The following is an 18,802-nucleotide window of genomic DNA, read 5'->3' as shown; positions in this document are numbered from 1 at the left end:
ATAGCGTGGTTCTGGCAAAGCAGGAGGAGAAAACTGGACATAGGTTTTGCTACTGATTTGGCTCAGTGATGAGCTGCATTTCTCCCCAGGGGTACCAGCACAGTTTTGGTACTGGTTTGGCTCCCTGATGAGCTGCTGTTCTCCCCAGGGGTACCAGCACAGTTTTGGTACTGGTTTGGCTCCCTGATGAGCTGCTGTTCTCCCCAGGGGTACCAGCACAGTTTTGGTACTGGTTTGGCTCCCTGATGAGCTGCTGTTCTCCCCAGGGGTACCAGCTGCAGCCCTGCTGCTCCCCGGCCCTGCCTGCTCAGTACTGGGAGGTGACTCTGCTCCTTTCTCGTGCAGCCCTTTGCCCAGCTGTGTAACTCCTGATCCCTTTATTAACAGTCAACAAAGGCAATTATTCAGGGTCATTGATTGGCCATTTTGTTCTGGCTTTATGGATGGCAACTGCAGAGCAGCTGAGGATGTCTGGCAGGCAGTAGAAGTTTTATTTCTGTCAATTAAAATAGCCAAATATATGTTCAATGAGATCATTTGGATCATTACACTTTCCTATCAAAATGCCAGTTGCAGTTTCATCCATTGTATGGATTAAAAAAAAAAAGCATCATCAATGGAAAAAATAATATCTATTTCTATCCTAAATATGGGAGTAGAAATGCTGTCATTGTAACATCAGAGTATGAGCCTGATCTGAGCTTTGTCATTAGTGATCTTGAGAAAACCTGATATGTTTCAAAATAAGAATGGTTTTCTGGTTGATGACAATCAAAATACATTTTGTTTAACCAGATCAGTGGTTGTCATCACCATGTGAAGCACCATGTGAAGCACTGCCAGCCAGGAACTCCCCCTGGTATCTCTACCTTATATTTTGTCTTGTCTGCAGTCAGGGTAGCAATAGAGCAGGGGATGATGGAGGGAAGGCAGTGCAGTGTGCAAGGGCAGGACAGGAGGCACATCTGTGTCCCTGAGACATCCTGCCATACCAGCATGCCACAGCAGAATAGAATCTCCCTCCACTGCTGCCTGAATTTGCTCAATGCAAGTTATCAGCCAAAAGTAAATGTCTCCTGTTCAAAGACAAAGAGTTCATAAGAATCTTTAATAACAAAACTCTCCCTGTGCAGAGGCTGCTGGGAAGGGGTTCAGGGGAGCAGAGGAAAAGAAAAATGGGTCATATAAAATTCTGCTGAAAAAGGAGTAAATGCTCATTGATAGCATGAAATTGGATGTAACTCTAAACTCTGCTGGACATGAATTGGTCCCTGCCAGTGTGAGCCCTGGAGAAGGGAAGGGCAGCTGACAGCAAGTAACAGCAAGGGATGGTCTCAGAAAAATTCACCAAGCAAGCCAGAGTTCAGCTTGGAGCAGGAGCGTTTCCTTTTGACAGTGCCTTTGGCTGTCTGCTGCAGGCTGCAGTGATTCCTGCCTTAAGATGAAGCAAAACTCCTCACTCTGGTCTGTGGAGAGCTGTTCCAGCTGCTCTGGGATGCTCTGGAAAACCCTGGGGAGGGTGTGTGGACACAGCTGAACTGCATATGGGGCCAGCCCCACCTTCCTAGCAGTTTGAAACCACTGTGATGCCCTTGCTTTTCTCAGGATGCAAACCTGTAACCTTCAAGAGAACCTCTACCAAAATTTAGAGGAAAATCAGCTCCTTTTTTCATCCATACTCCCCCTTTTTTCTGTCTTTTTTTTTTTTTTCTGCTTCAAAAGAGGCCCTGGAGAGGACTTAAAGGTAAAACAAGCAATGAGGAAGTACAAGCTGTCATAAATAGTGTTAAAACAAGAGTCAGACTTTGCAGTAAGGTAACAAGGTACCTTGTTACCTTACTGCAAAGTGGTGACAGAGTTGTGAAAGGTTTTCAAAGCTTGTGTCTGATTGATGCCTTGTGGGCATCAGCTAAGGATTCTCGGGACATTGGTGGGCAAGGAAAACAGGATGCAGCCACAGCCTCAGTGGGTGTGCTGAGGTGTCCAACCGTGGTGCCAAGCCTTTGGCATGTGTGAAGGTACCCCAGGAAACATTCTGAGAAACTCTTGTCTTCCTACAGGGCAGAAAAAAAAGCTCTCCTGTATCCCAATCTGGAATCTGTACTATAAAAATGTGTTGGACAGGTCTTGAGACTTATGTGAAGGGATAAGGAAGAACTAAAAGTTTGACTCATCTGGGGAAATGGTCCAAGTAATTTGTTTGCAGATGTATTGCAGCAATGTTTAACTGTCCGTGTACAGGAGCAGTAAAACTGGGATCAAAGCAGTCACTCTTGGCTGCCACTGATAGTCAGGGTTGGAGAGCTGGGCAAAGGTTGTGACAGTCTTTCTCTCACCTGAAGGATACCCTGGATCCTTTTCTATCAGATATGCTTATGTTTAAATGAAAGCTCAGGCCTTACCATAGCAATTGTATGCTGAATTTTTACTAAAGATTGCACAAGAAGGGGCAAGTGGTTAATTTTAGGCTGGGAATCCATCCCATGACTGGGCAGGTTTTGGACACCGTGAGTGTTATTGCTGAATATAGAATCTGTTATTTAACTGAACTTTGTCTGGGCTGGTTATTTCATTTTAGTCTGCAATGGAAGCTGTGGTGGGCTCTGAAAAAGTCTTGCAGCCAGGCAGGTTGGAGCTGTTCCCTGGGCACCTGCAGCCAAAAGCCTTTGCTGTGGAGCTGCCCGTGTTGGGAGGCAGGGCTGGCATGCATGGAGCACTTGGTGCTGCATGGCAGTGAGGATGAGGTGATGGCAGATGAGGGGACACTGCTTTGCCAGATGAAGTTTGTTACAAATTCCCATCTGCTCAGAAGCAGAAGCTATAAGGTTTGTGCTTGTACAAGTAATTATTTGTTATACATTTTTAAACATGAAATCTAGTCCAAACGGCAAATATTTTTAGCATGTGTCATTGTGCATTTAAGAAGGCTGCCAGCAGCATAAACCAGAATAACTCTGCGTGGTGCTGGGGCTGGGATGGGATTTTCTGCTTTGCCCATTTTCTCGTCCCCACTCGTGGGGACTCGTTCTCTCAGCTGGGCTCCTGCTCACATGAGCCAGCATCTTGCAGAGCCAGCTGCTTTGTCACCCCCTCCATTCATGTTACCTGTGATAGAAAGCACATCTGGCACAGCTGGGAGGTGTTTGCCTGGGTGTGAAAATGCTCTGGAAGAAATGGGACAGGATTGCTGCTTTTCCTCCCAGTGGAATATGAAGAGGCAGTCTTACATCTCTTAATTTCCAGCAAACACACTCTGTGCAGTGAGCCTGCACATGGTTTATAATGCAGGCACATTTGGGCTGAATGAAGCATTTTTTTCAGGTTTTTAGGGAACTGCTTGAATTGTTTCAGCAGTGTTTTACCGTCCACTCTACATTCCACTAAAAATGAGTGGGAGAATGGATTTAAGATGGATCTGAGCATTTGAGAAACAGGACAGCTTAGGTTTTTAAGGTTGCATAAAAATTCAGGGAGGAAACCTGTCTGAAGATGAATGTTTTTGACAGGGTGGAATCTGTTGTGGATTTTGCTCAGCCTGTGAGCCAAGTGATTTTGTTATTCCCTCAGCTCTCATGCAAGGTCACAGCATAAACCTCAGTTGATTCCTTTGCCCCTGCAAAGCAGCACAGGCAGGTACCAGAGCATTTCCCAGCTTTGCTGGTTCCCAGCAAGAGCTCCCTTGTTTTCATCCACCTGTCTTAACAGTTTTCTCAGCATTTGGGCCATCAGTCCTGTCAGAGCTGCTTTTCCCTGTTGTTTTTCCCTATAAATTCTCTGGAAAAAGAGGGGCATGCAAAGGGTGTGCAGCAGGGACAGCAGTCTGACCCCATGGGTTGCACACATGCATCAATTTTTTTCTAGTGCCCTGAGTGCTGCTCTGCTGCCCTTGATTTCCATAGATCCTTGATTAATTATAAGAAAGAGAGGGGAAGGGATTCAGCTGTAGGTTCCATATGTGTCTATTCCCATGGGTTTATTGCTGGTAACATCTGGTGGTACCTTCATTTGAAGTGTGAGTGCAATTTTTACCAGGTTACAGAGCAGAATGCAAAAAAAAAAAAAAAAAAAAAAAAAAAAGAACAAAAAAAAAAAAACCTGAATTCCATGAGAATGCTTTAAGAGTGGCAAGAGTGGCTTTTCTCTTTAATCTCTTCATTGATGTTTTTCCTAATTTCTAAAAAGAACTGCAGCAGCTGGCTGACATGAGCAGGTACTGGTGCTGCAGACTTGCAGTCATGGTTGAGCTCTGTGTCACATCTGGATTCCAGCTGTATATTTTGCACTTAAGTCTTTTCTGCATATAAAGGGTATTGTCCTTGGTGAAAGCTTAAAGGGAAGATTGAGGGTAGGCTCAGATGAAATGGGATCAGAGAGCAGGCTATCACCTTATTTTCTCAGAATGCTGCCACACAGAAAGCACCGAGGGACTTCAACAATAGCAGAGACTGTAATGCCATCCTCTGAGTGTCCAGTGTATTTTCTCTAACTCTCTAAGCAGAAGCCTCATGCCCTGTTAGCAATTTCAAAGGAAAGAGGTCATGCCTTGCTGAATGTAGTTTGAAATAAGCCACATTTCCTCAGAAAGCAGGAGATGACAGTGTTTCTGGCAGAGGAGCTGTCTGGAAGAGTCACTGTGCAGCTACACTGGGGCCTGACCCAGCACCCAGCACATGTGTCTCATCCTTAAATCCATGATCATGGAAGTCTGCTGCAGAGGACTGTGCCATCCTTGCTGGCATCCCAGCCCTCTCCTTCAGGCTGCCCATGGGGTTCAAGGGTGGTTGGTGCTGCTCCCTCTTCTCCAGCTGTGTTGTGTCCTGGCATGTGCTGAGGGCTGAGGTAGTCCAGCCTGGGCTGGGATGGATGTGTTGGGCAATTAGTGTTTTACTTGGCTTTAAATACAAAGAATAATTAGTGAAGCAGTGTGAAAAAGAGCTCTCCACCCACTGGGGATGGAAAAGCTCTGTCTGGAGGCTCTATCCCTACTGAGCTCTAGGGAAAGATAATTGAGAGACAGTGGGTGAAGCCCAGGGTGGGACTGGGGGAAAGCTGGTGCTGGTGCTGTCATGAGCACAGTGCACAACCATCAGGACAACACTGCTCTGTTCCTGCCCTGCTCCCCCCATCCCCAGGGTGCTGGGATCCTCGTCACACACAGCCCCTGTGAACCCCTGGGAGCACAGGGATGCAGGCACTGCTCCAAAATGCTCCCCAGCAGCCTGGCTGCTGCATTCTCATGGTGCTCAGGTGTGGAAGGGGCTGGGACAGCCTTGGCTGGGGGACTAGGGCAGACAGACAGACACCTGGGGGTGGTGGACAGATGGACATCTCATCCCTCTGCTCCAGCTGGAGCAGGTTGTAGGCAAACAACCCTCCTGCACACCCTGGGACAGCAGAGCAGCTTGAAAGCTTCAGGTAATAATATTTCACATGGAGAAGGTTGTTAATGACAGGGGATGTGATTGACTGCCTTTTTCTGCTGCTGCTGTATTAGCTGTACTTAAATCAGCTCACATTAACTGCAGTTATATTTAATGCTCTCTGTCTACATGGCTGAATATTTGGATTGTTAATTTTCAATTGCAAATTGTTTAATTATGTCTGAACTTTTCATAAATATTTGGAATGTGAGTTAATATTTTCTATTACGTGCAATACATGGTCTGGAAAAAACTGAATGTTCTTTGTGCTGTGCCCTGGGTCTGGCAGTGTCCTCAAAGCCTCAGTGCTCTCTTATCTGCAGTTTCTTGCCTTCACAGCTGATGTGTCAGAAATTGAGGTCTGTAGCTGGTGCTGTGTGTGTGTTATGGTCAGGAAAGCCATTTAGGATTCATTTGGCTCTGTGACAAGAAGAAAAGGAAATGTTTGTTGTCTGCATTGTGGTAACATGGTGAAGTCTGGAGGCTCATGACACTACATGTGTGAATTATTGTTGTGGTCTCAGAGCCTGCTCTGAACACCGGTATGAGATCTGGAAGGCAGTGGTTCGAAGACTAGGAGGAATTTTTAGGGTCTTGAAACCCCAGGGCCCCGAAAGCTCATCCCTGTTTGCCCATCCTCCTCTGCCCAGGCAGAGCTGCATGCAGGGCCATGGTTTGAGCTGAGCAGAGCAAAGCCAGTGCAGGCCTGGGAGCAGCAGTGCCATGCTCTGTGCAGAGCGAGCTGGGCTGTCCGGCCATGTGGCAGGAGCTGCTGCTGCCAGCCTGAAACATCTTATTCTCTAATTGTTGTAGCGTCTGTACACAGAAATGATGTATCCTACATTTAATATGGACAAATAACAGCATTTTCTCTATTGTGTAGATGGTTTGCTGGGCTGACTGTCCCCGCCAGTAAGGGGACAAGGATGTTGCACCCCATGGGAGGACTTGCCCCACCTGCTGAGCTCTCCCCATACCTGGTACCTTGTGCTGCATTCCTCCTCCTCTCAACTTAAAGAAGCACTGCTCTTAAAAGCATCACATTTTTGCTCCCTCTGTTTGTTTCTTCATAGTTATGCCTCTTTCTGCTTTTCTGTGTCTCCTTTAATTCTTCTCACATCCTTGATCCTTAATGCAGGTGCCAGAGCACCTCACAAGGGTATTATGTGAGGTTAGATCCCACATGACAGCTCTCAGCTCCACATGGCCCTTCTCAGAGATGCCAGACATCCATTTTATGCCACTGGCTCTTCATGGGCAGAATAGGTGCTGTTGGGGGGATCAGACAGTAAGAGAGGTGGTGGATGCTCCCAATTAGTGAAGCTAGAATTCCAATCCATATTTATTTTTTCAGATTTTTTTCTCATGTTGTTGAATGCTATTATTTAAAAAAGAGGTGGCTTTTCTGAAATGCAGTGATAGATTAGATAGAATTGATATGGCTAAGGATTGATACTGCTTCTGTTCAAAACCAGGGGATTCTCTCCAAGGTACACTTCTCTGAAACCTTTGAATGATTCAGAGCACAGATGTTTGAGCACTGCTCTAAGAAAAGCGAGGAATTGACCTTTTAATTAGCACAATATAGTAATTTAGCATAGCAATACTGATTGCTTATTAATCATTTATAGTTGTTGTTGTTATGTATTGATCAAAGGGACTTGGAGATGTGATGTTTCTGCTCTGGATTTTGATAAGCTGATACCAATTAGTGAGCAGCATATTAGGTGCCTGTCAGAGGGACTAAAATAGCTGCATCTTCAGTGGAAGGCAGTTTGCTTGCTTGCTGTAGGAAGGGGTCTGATGGTGACCTATACAGAGATTTCTGGAGAAGTGTGATCCTACTCACAGGTGGGGCCAGCAGCTTCAGCTCCCACCTCCACCACAGGATGCCATCCACTGAGAACATGTAGAACCTCTTTATGTGCTGGAAATTTGCTGCCTAGAGGTTTAATTATCCTGGCTGCTTTCTCCCTGGCCTCATGGGAAAGTTTGCTGCATCAAACCAGTGTGAAAGACATCAGCCTGTTCAGGAGGTTGGTCTCTTTAGATCTCTGGCTGTGATAAATCTGAGCTTCACAAATACAAAAATGAACTGTAATGAGCAGGACTGCAATCTTTGCTATCCTGGTCCTTGAAAAGTGGGAGTCATAAACTTCTCTTTACATTCCCTCTCCCTTTTTTTCTGCTGATTTAGCATATAATAGAACCTAAACGCTGCTGTTTCATGGCCAGTTTCTGCTTTGCCAGTTTTTTGTTCAGAGCTTTCTGCAGAAAAACAATTATTGCATAGACACCATTGGAGATGTTCCCACATCTTATTCTGTCACATTTAATCCTGCTGAGTGTCAGGGTACTGCAGCTTTGCTGGGCTAGGTCCTCATGCAAGTTGCTTTAGCTCCAAAAGCCAAAGCCTGTTTTGAATTAAGTGATGAATGTGTCGACCATTAAGCTTTTAATCAAAGATGAGGATTTGAGGATATGTAGATCCTTCTTCCATCATGGATTGGGATGAATTAATTACAGCTGATTCTAGCTTTAGAAGTTACTTGGAACTCAATAGTAGTTTATTGCCATGTCTAGGAAATTCAGTTGATTATCTTTGCATTAACTGATGGGAAATTCAGCCTATGATAAGGAAACACAGACAAGTTAAATGTAGCTCAGGCAGCATTGACCAGCCAGTGCTCCAGTTTCTGTGATGGTGCCGTAGCTCAGTGTATCTGCCCACATGCCCCCAAGCATCCTTATGCAATGCCATAAGAAGATGGCATTAAGGCATGCTCAGAGGTCAGAGCCTTGGACAGCTTTAGTTTTCAATCCCTTTCAGTGGCATACACCTTGCACAGATGATCTTGCAGAGGGATTTGCAGGGTTCAAAAGTTCCCTGGCCACAGATGGAAAGGGCGTGCCTTCCCAGTGGATGTGCTCTGCCATCCCTTTTCTTAATAGCTTGCGAAGCATTTGCAAAGGCAGGAAGCACTTTTTTCTTCCCCTTCCTGTTTTGCTGAATCTGTTCTCTCATTTACCTTGATTCATCATTGCACATAAATCTGGAGGTATCTTTGCTCAACCTGCTGGAAAGATGCATGCTGGGTTTGCTTGTCTCAGCTTTCCTCAGCCCTATGGAGCAGCTTTGCAAAGCTGTGCAGAGCTGTGGTTGTAGGCAGGCTGGGAACTGAGAGGGCATGGAGAGATATCATCTTTTCCTGCACTGGATCCAGGCCTGGCACCTGCCTGCCCTTGCCATGACACCGGCTCGTGCTGGGTGATCCATCAGCACTCTCAGATGAGCTGTGAGTACCATGCTCTGCTGGAAAATCATCTCAGTTCATGGCATAAACAGCTGTCTGAGACAGCGCTCAGGCCATGGTGAATCCAAGGGTGAAGCTCCTGACCTCTCCTGGTGGAGCAGGGTTGGTCCCAGCATCCACAGGCAGATGTAATGGGTGAGAGCCTGCACAGCCCTGGTGGCTGCTGAGGCACAGAGATGAATTGCAGCACTCTGAGACTCACACTGAGGCAGGGAGAGGCTGCTCTACATCCCAGGGAATGCTTTCACCAAGGAATCTAGTGCAGCCCTAAAGTTTGTGAAGCATGAAATAAGATTTCTCTTTAAGAGAGAACCATCAGCCCTTACTGAATTATCCAAGTCCTTTCTATTGTTTTAAATCACCCTCCCAGGACCCCCTGAGTACTCTCATGCAGAAGGCATTCATTAGATAACCTAGGAGTTTGCTGGGATGGCAGGAGCTATCCCAGCACCTCTCCACAGCAAACAGCAACTGTGCAGCAACTGAATTATGGAAATGACTGAATCCCTGCAGTGTAGCCTGTTTTACCTACACATGAGCAAAATAAGGTAATCTCCTCCCCAGGGGAGGGGCTTTGTCACATTTTGGGGTGCTGCAGAGCAGTCTGTGACATTGACATGGAGCATATGTGCGCACATGGTGCCACTATGTCCTGCCTCATTGCACTTTATCTCCTAAAACAGCAGCTTTATGGTAAGAAACCACGGGCATCCCTGCCATGAGTCACTTTGGAGGCCATGTTTCTTTCAGATGGAGCACTCCATGATGCTGTTGCCACATGTTGTGAGTACTCCTGGACTGACAGATTCATTATTAATTGATGTGGCTTATGAATTTTTCAGTGTTTTCTCACACTGTGCATCACAAAATGAAACCACCTTTTATGAGACAAAGATCTCTCCTAAAGCCCTACATCAAAGCTGCAAAATTGTCACCCATATTGTGATCTTGTTCAGCCTTCACCACGAGCATCTTTGCTTTGAAATACTTAATCAACCATTTGCTGAGCTACAGAGCTCCTGGCATGTTAAAGGATGAGTGTCCTGAAACTTTCTCTTTGAGGCATTTGGCACCTATAACCATGCACAGCATATGCATTTGGCTGCAGTAATTATTTTAGGAGAAATTAAGCCAGGCTTAGAAAGGGTTTGAGTAGACATCTGCCCTGCAATGTCTGCAGTGCTGGTCAGTTTTGGGTTCCTTAAAACATAATCTACACATGGTTTCTAATTTTTATTCTTTTGCTTTAGAACTGTTACACCAATGTAGGTAATCTCTGCAGGGCAGGCAGAGAGAACTAATGTGGTTGTGGGTAGACATATGAAAACATCTAATTTACCAGCAGGCAGTTGGGTAATGATCAGTTGAGAATTACGAATTATGTAAATCATGTATTTGTGGCGTGCTGCTGAAGAAAAGCCCAGTGCATATGACAAATCATGTATATACTAAAATCTATTATACTTTTCACATTTAATTGACTGGGGCAACCTTATGATTTATATCTTTGCTTTATTCGCAGCACACACATAACATAGTCATAATGCAGAACGAAACTAATTCATTTTCTCTTTGACTTCTTAAATCATTTATGTATTTGGCTGTCAAGTACTTGAATATAAAGTGGGCATGCATGTGGCAGATAATAACTAGCTGATTCTCTACTTAAGAAATTGAGTTTTAATGATATTAAGGTCTGTGTTGCCTTACTTGGTCTTGCTCAGATGGTATGCCTCACATTTGCACCTTTCCTTATTTCACAAGCAAAGTATATTTTATGGGTACCAGCATTACTCTCTTAATGGCTCTATATAGTGTTATGGCTGTGTAAAATGTACTCTGCTTGCTCTGATGGCAGCAGGAGCCTTTCCCAGGCACAGGAGTCCTTCTCAGGCACAGCAGGAGACGGTGGCTGAGCTGTTGAGTTGCTGTCCTTAGTCACAAGAGATCTGCTGGAAGGTGCCAGGAGGACAGGCAGGGGCTGTCTCGTTAGTACCATTCTGTAGACAACAAGAAGAAAATGTTATTTTGGCTACTACAGACTAGGATTGCTTTCCCAAAGATCAGTTTTTGTTATGGAGCTATCATGCAGAATCATTGAAATTACAGCCTGGAAAGATTTTTTTGTTTCTTTTAAGTACCAGGTGACTTGGTACATCGCTGCTTAGTCTAGGGAAGCACAGCTCTGGAAAGCAATACCTGACCCACTCAACCACAGCCACAGAGACTGCCTAGGCTGCTTCTTGGCTCCTAACAAAAATCATCTTCTGCAGTCAGATCTTTCCCAGACACCTGTAGCATCACTGGAAAACATCTGCACAATCAAGACAGTGCAGAAAGCGTGAGGCACTTTGTTGGCTCATTATCATACTGCAAAATCAACCCTCCTCCACAGCAGCATCCTCAATTTCTAAATTTAGCTCCTGAGTTATTTTGGGTAGTGTGTGATTAACCTCAATTACTGTAGCTCAGATAGAATTCAAATAATGCTCCCTCTTTCAGAATTGCAAAGAAATGGAAATCTGGGTCTGTACATTTCCTACCCTTAATAAAGCAGCTCCAAGAGGCGCTTCCAGAGGTGCAGGAAAGTTGTGTGGTACATTTGTTCATGGAGAAACTAACAGGGGCAGCTGATCCTTAAAGGTGCTGGTAATCCATGGCTCTGTGCTGGTGCTGGGATCAGGAATATAAAGATGAACCTCACCAGCAGGTTATGTTGTGCAGCTGGTGTGAATGAAGCTGTTGAAGTTTCAGTGGATTTGGATCACAGTCAGGACACCTTGTAGTTTTCCTGAATTAAATGCATAACAAAGGCTTTCAAAAGCTAATAAAAAATGTACTTTCCATCAATCTTAGCCGTAGTCATTTTTGGCTCTCTGGACAATCCATGGTGAAGCAGCGTGTGTAGCAGACAAGGAGATGCTGTGGAGAGCGATGGGTCGGGGGCAATGTGGTGTTTCATCTGATCCAGTGAGCACCAACAGATGAGCTCATCATTCATCAGGTTGAGAATCAGAACTTTTGTCATCACTGTAGCTGTAACTTTCCAGACTGCCTTAGGGTGAGGATGCTCAGCCCCAGGAGGCAGCAGGGCAGGCATCAGAAACTGTCTTGGGTTGGTGAACTTTGTGTTTGTCCTTTGTGGGAGCTTCTGTTCCAGAATGTGGCCCCTCACCACTCGCTCTATCAGCAATGTAGCACAGGTGGTCAGCCTGAAGAACTGAACTGCTCCTAAAGGTGTTTCATTGGTTAATTTTTCACCTTGATTTGCCTTTTGTTTTTCTACAGCTGGACAACCCTGATGAGCAAGCAGCACAGATCAGACGCGAGTTAGATGGACGTCTCCAAATGGCAGAACAAATTGCCAAGGTAAAAACAAAAGCCTACTGTCATCAATAACCTCTTCATTTAGGAGTATACAAGGAGTTTGATGCAGCCCCCAGGTCCTGTCATTCTCTTACAAGTTTCTTCTCACAATAATTAGTGGTTAAAAGTGATCGGATTTTTAGCTGCAAACAAACAAGATGAAGCTGTTCTGATGTGCATTTATTGGAATGTCCTGATGAGCTGGGAGAGTTTAGGTTGCTGAAAAATCCCTTGTGAATCCTCAGAGGTGTCACATTTCTATGTAGACAATAAGGTGGATAATCATGTGTAAAAAAGGAGCCAGGAATCATCCTAATGGGATTTGTGTTTTTTGCTGGGCTGATAGGAGCCACAATTTCCTGCCTGTAGGGAAATGCTGCCTCAATAAAGGTCCTTCAGATGTATTGTCCCAAAGAAGCTCACACTGTGCATGGGAGCAGTCAGGCCATCACTGCCCCCTGCAGACATTGCTGCTGTTTGGAGACCTCCAGACAGTTTTGATAACCAAGCACTCAGCTGATCTCCCTGGAGACCCTTCTGGAAGGAGCATCTCCCAAGGAGCAAATCACACCTACACACAGTGGCCTCCAATGGACCATAGATGATGGAGAGGATCCTGTTGACATCAGCATGGCCAAGTTTTCTCCTTGCCTCTAATCAGATGCTCTGAGTCACTGATAAAGCCCTAATGGGGCTGAAGTAATTTGGAATGATCTATCTGGCTGTTCTTGATAATCAAGAAACCATTACTACATGGCAAAAAAAATCTAATCACAGAGACAAGCTCAGTCTAGGGGCCTGCCTTTCAGCAGCAGTCCTCCCAGCACTGAGCTGGGCCCAAATTAGGATTTTTTATAAGATGGATAATATTAGCACTGTTTGCAACGACACTGATATGCCTGGATGTGAAAAGCAGAGCATATTGATTCATAGTCAGGCGTTGACAATGGTGCTGGTGGAGCCTGCACAGCTCCTCCTCACTAACACCTCTGTTAAACATCTTGCTGCTGTTTTGTCTTTGGGGACATAGGCTCTGATTTTCCCCACTTCACTGATAAAATTAGTGAGATGGCCAAGGACCACATGGCCAATCAATGGTGCAGCAAAGCAGCAAACTCACTGGGGCGCTTTTGTTCAGCATTTGGCCCTTTGCCATTTCATTATTGTCAAGAAAAGCTACAGTATTTATTTGCAGTGAAATGTCAGCCTCTGCACTGAGCACGGCTGCTCTGGTTCTGAGATAGGTGGACAGGCCCTGAGAAAAAGATTGCCTGGTTTTGTTATTTCATTTTCTCTTTATGATATGTAGAACAACAATATGCATGATTCAGTAGCAGCCAGGAGAAGCTGCAGCATCATGAATTATTTTTTTGAAAATGAGAATTTTCCATTTCCATTCTTCCCCCAAGGATGCTGAAAACAAACCATGACACTGCTGGCCATCCAAGAGAGAGTCAGGGGGAAATTCCTCAACATAACCTGACATATTTCTGTGCAGAATTCAACATTCAAAATACAGCAGTGCAGCTTGGAGGGTGGTTTAGAGTAAAAGGGACTTACCTGGGTTTCAGTTGGCAGCTAGGGATATTTTATCTCCATCATGGTACTGCAGCAGACTTTCCTTTCAGAATGTCAGGTCCCACCAGGCATCTGTCTGCAAGAAACCTTGTTCATTTAGATCCATGAATACCATATTTTGGAGGCATGTAAATGACCTTTTGAATCTTGTTCTGTAGCCTCCTTTCTGGGCAAAGCTGCTTTCCCTGTAACAGAGGGCAGGTTCACAATTCAGCTCAGTGAAAGGATAGCATTTCCTTTTTTATCTCCAATTTGCAGCTTTTAATACGGATTTGCTACACAGGGAGGCTTACAGTGCTTGTGAAACCAGCACTGAGGTGTCTGTCTTGGAGATTCCATCCTCGAGGCAAATTAATACCTCGTTGTTAAATTAAGAAATTCACACTAGGACATTTGCACTTCAGAGGCAGCAAAGGCTGTGGAGTCTTACGGGACCAGTGGCTCTGCAAGGCTTCATCTGAGCTGTGTTGTGACCTTGAACAAGGCACTGTTGTGCCAGCTTTCCTGCCTCTGCATGCCAGGACACAGCTGTGGGTGTTTTTGCCCTCCCCTGTGCCCAGGAGAGTGCAGCTCAGCCCAGCACTAGGGCAGTGCTAGGCAGGGTCTCCCACTGAGCCCAGCTCCATCAAAGCACATCAGCCCAGCCTTGGAGCCAGGCAGCTTGAGGATCACACTCTGTGGCAAGCAGATGTTTTAGAGCTGAATCTGGACAGGCTTTTCAGTCTGTGTGTTGTACTTTTCCAGCAGCTAAATAGAGCAGCATTACAGCTGAGAGCTTAGTGATGCCAAGGCAGACATATATTTTTCTCTGCAGTGGCAAGTGCTCTGCTGTTCTGTGGTGCTTTTTCCCCCTCCCAGTCACCTGGCTTCAAGGACAAGGAGGAGCACGTGTAGGAGCAAGTAAATGAGACCTGGTGGTGATACTGGAGTGATGTGTCTGTCTGGGGCTGGAGCCACTCTGCTCCAGCCTGCTGGACAGGTCATTCCTCAGTGTCCTACCTCTGCCTGTGTCCATGCTTGTGCCTCTCCCTGTTCCTGATCCTCTCTCTGCTCCCAGTACATGGGGAGGTGACTGATGCCCTTTCTTGCTGTTGTCTGCATCTCTTGATAGTTTCTTACTCCAGACTTCCCCCAGCTTTATCTGCAGTCTGATGGGTGACTTCAGACCACGTCTGCATCTCTGCATTTCCAACATCAGTTAAACAGTCCCAGTTACACTGTTATGCATCACTTCAAACTACATTTTTAGTCCTAATACAAGTTGCTAGTGGCACACAGTGAAATGTCCCAGTCCTTGCTGCACTGCTGAAGAGGTGTGTGAGGGCAGTGCCAAAATTGCAGTCCCTGGAGAGATGGATGACAGCAGGGTAAAAAAGCAATAATGTCTGAACATCATTGCTGCAGCAGTAGTTCTCAAAATCTATGAAACAGTGGTTTGTTTTTTTTTTTCCTAGGGGTGACTTGCAACTTGTATAATGCACAGACAATACAGGAGGCTGATTAGGTAATTTATTTTACTGTAGGTCTAATTTACATGAGGGAATTACTTCCCAAGGTTGAGGCTGGAAACAGATGACCATACTTCAGCTGCTTGGTGTGAGTGCTGCTGTGAGCTCTGCTTGTAGTGATCTTAAGGAGTGATGCAAAAACTAGTGCAGAGGAGAACTCTTTCAGCAGCCTGGTGGCAGTCTTCTAGAAGAAACATGACCTTATTTTCTTCTCTAGCATGCATTTTACAAATGGCTTTTTACAATGTTGTGAATTGCCACTGAGACTGTTTGCACATCAGCCTCGTGTTCCCTGGCTGCAGCTGCTGCCTCTCTGTCTTACACCTTGCACAGTGCTTGTAACCCACTGAGAGACATTTGAATCCTGAGCAGATTCAGGCCATGGGAGGAGTTGTCAGAAGATGCAGGGCTCAGGCTGGTGATGGGCAGCAGTTCAAAGCTGAGAATATAAATTAGGGAACATCATATTTTGCTCTCACTGTCACCCTTGGTTCTAGAGTTTAAATTTCCCGTTGACAGCATGCAGCACTGGAAAGTCTCACCGTGAAAAGTTGTCTTCTTGGGGGGAGGCTCTGGCCTTGGCAAGTAGTGGAAAGGATGTTTTACTTCTTCTTCCAGTTAGGACCAAACATTCCTGCCCACACATGGCTGGTTTTCTCCCTTTGGGCTCCTTTCACGGCTAGAAACCTGATGAAGCAACTGCTCAGAAGTGTTTTAAAAAGAGCTGGCACAACTGGGAGACTGAAAAACAGATTTGTTACTGTCAGCATCCTCTGAATCCTTAGTAAATTGCTGTTGGTCACAAAGTTCAGTTGAGATCTGGCCTGGAGTGTTTGTAATTGAGGAAAATGCCATCCATAGGAAAAAGCCAATTTGCAGATAAAAAAGTCAGTGAAATGCAAGTGCATGCAAGATACAGGAAAATTGGACAAGTACCAAGTAGTAATTCTGTGAGAAACTAGCAATAATGTTTCTACATTACTCAGGGGGAAGCTGTAATTTGTCATCTGGTTTGTAGGAACTCTCTGCTCACAAATCTCTGCAGATGCTCTTGGGGGATTCTCCCAGTGCAACAAGTGGCTGTTGATTGTCACAAACATTCATTCTGTTGTGCTTGTTTCCACATCCAAGGAGCGCAAGTTTCCCAAATTTGTGTCCAAAGAAATGGAGAACATGTACATCGAGGAGCTGAAGTCATCTGTCAATCTCCTGATGGCCAACTTGGAGAGCATGCCTGTGTCTAAAGGAGGCTCTGAGTTCAAGCTGCAGAAGCTGAAACGTAGCCACAACACCTCAATAATTGACATGGGAGAGGAAAATGAGAACCAGCTCTCCAAGTCAGACGTCGTGCTGTCATTCTCCCTAGAGGTAAGCTACGTGCACACAACAGTGTGCACAGTTCATGAGAGTGAAAAACACAGCAGCCAACTCTGCTCAGTTCAAATTTATGTTAGGTGGAGAGAGGTGAGTAGAAATCACTCTCTGTTTACTGGAAGCTTTGCCTGTGATTAAACACTGTGTCCTTTCTGGTGTCGCAGTACCTTGTTGGAGCAATCTGTGTGATGTGCACTGTCTGGCATTTTGTGATGATGTGTATCAAATGGCTTAGAAATCTGCATCATTAACTGATCTCTTCATGCAGTTTGTTACTGAGTGTAGCCCAGTAACCCTGAGCCTGCATTGTCCCCAAAACCATTACAATCATGCAACACTGTAAATATCAGCATCTTAAACTATTGCCAGCTAGAGGGGTTGCTGCATTTCCCTGCGAGAATTGCTTCCTCTTTGAAGAATTGTGAAAAATCCCTGGGTTTGAATTCACCCAACAGATTGGTGTGCAGTTTGTGTGGATATCCTGTGCTGTGCTGGGTTGCTCTGTGCTCTCTGTTGCATGCTGCCTTTCTGCTCAGTGCTGTGTTGAGCAGTTTGTCTGTGCAGCCCAGGGGAAGGCAGGGTGCTGCTGCTGCCTCAGTCCAGGAGCGGTGTTGCTCTGTAGCTGTTTTCAGCCAACTCAGTTGTTTTGTGCAAACACATTTGTGGTCTATTTGTGGGCATATTTACTTCAAGGAGTCATCAACTCACCCCTACAGAATTGTTGTTGTCTGTCAATGAGTGGGTTTATGTTACATTGTCAAAACAACTACCAGGATGGAGTCAAAAACGTAGGATGCAGAAAAATCAGAAAATTTTGGTTTTGTGTAGTTTCCTGTTTATTTCTCTTCCTAGGGAGTCTCTTGTTATACATATCCTGTTAATGCAAAACTTAACAACCCTGGTTGTCCAGTCTCAGAATTTAACTCATTACGTGTCTGAAGCCATCTTTATAGTATTCAGTTCAGTCTTATTTAAAACTAGGGCTGTGAACCCGGAGATGGTGCCTTCAAGAGCAGCATCAAATGAGGCTGACTTCCAGGCATTCCATGTGGAGGAGCAGGGAGCTATCACAAAGCAGTAGCTCCATGTTGCAGAAGCTGTGCAGTGTGTGCAGCTGTGTGTGAAGGGCCACCCCTACAGCAGGGTGTCACAAATGCTCTGCTCCAGCTGAACCCCACCTGGTGGGAAGGCAAAGCCCAGTGAAGCACTGACTCAGGAGCTGGCAGGTCTGGGCACTGCTCAGTGCACAAAACTCCTGCTGCAGGAAAGCTTTTACCGAAAATGTGCACTCATTAGAGGCTTTGTGCAGCTCTGTATGCCAGGGACAGGATCCTCAGCTCCAGACAGATCAGAAGACCTGAGGAGAGGAATTTTAAACCCCTGTGTATATACTACATAAATAGCTGTAATAAAACATGAACAGAAACTCCCACAGTGATTCTTGTAGAAATGTTTAAGGTATGTGGTTAATGGGATTAATCACCTTTAAAAAGAAGGGAAAAAAATTAATTACCTGCAAGAAACTTAGGTGGTGATTTCTTAATTAGGAAGATTTTCTATAGGCAAGTGTTTTTTGGGTTTTTTTTTGGTCGTTTTTTTTTTTTTTTTACCAGAGCTATAGAGTGGACAAGGGTCAGCAGTTTTAAACTGGAATAGGGTATATCTAAATTGAGTATAAGAAAGAAATTATTTGTGATGAGGGTAGCAGGGAACAACTGGGACATAGGTGTTTCATCCTTGGAATTTTTGGAGATCAGGTTGGATGGAACTCTGAGTAACCTGATCTACTGAAAGATGTCCAAGCCTCAGCATGGGGATTGGACCAGATGATCTTCAAATGCCAACCCCAAACCATTTTATATTAATATAATGGAAATGAATATGGAAAATATGCTTTTAGCACAAGCTGAGTAGTTGTGTGCTTTTTTTCCCCCTGGATTTCAGATATTAAGGCATTTCTAGATGGAGCAGGACTACATCTGTGAAGCTCATCTCCTGAAGCTTGGTACTGCCTGGGCACCCAAGGGTTTCAGAGAGCCCATGTGCAGTCAGAGGGAATCCTGGTCTCCATACAGACCTGGCTGGTGCCACAGTCCCCCCTCAGCCTGGGCAGTGCCACCATCCCTGCCTGCTGCCCCTGAGAGCATCCAGCAGCACTGGAGGACCCCAGCCCAGGCTGGCCCCATGGGCTGAGCAGCCCCAGCGGGTGTGAAGGATGAAATGAATCAATCTTTTGGTTGCT

The 18,802-nt window shown here is 45.3% G+C and overlaps 1 protein-coding gene across 10 annotated transcripts in view; it reads left to right on the top strand.

Annotated features, from left to right (window-relative positions):
- CADPS (calcium dependent secretion activator) overlaps positions 1-18,802 on the top strand; it is a 203,784-nt gene that overhangs the window by 56,510 nt on the left and 128,472 nt on the right. For all 10 annotated transcript variants that reach the window (XM_058813144.1, XM_058813143.1, XM_058813147.1 and 7 more), the window contains exons 4-5: positions 12,023-12,103; positions 16,318-16,554. In XM_058813144.1, coding sequence (XP_058669127.1) covers positions 12,023-12,103; positions 16,318-16,554 — 318 coding nt within the window. The remainder of the gene's footprint in view (positions 1-12,022; positions 12,104-16,317; positions 16,555-18,802) is intronic.

Source organism: Ammospiza caudacuta, chromosome 12 (genome assembly GCF_027887145.1).
Source record: "Ammospiza caudacuta isolate bAmmCau1 chromosome 12, bAmmCau1.pri, whole genome shotgun sequence".
In the NCBI taxonomy this organism is placed as follows: Eukaryota; Metazoa; Chordata; class Aves; order Passeriformes; family Passerellidae; genus Ammospiza; species Ammospiza caudacuta.
The sequence above is the reverse complement of the archived record's forward strand: the minus strand, read 5'-3'. Positions and strand labels throughout refer to the sequence as shown.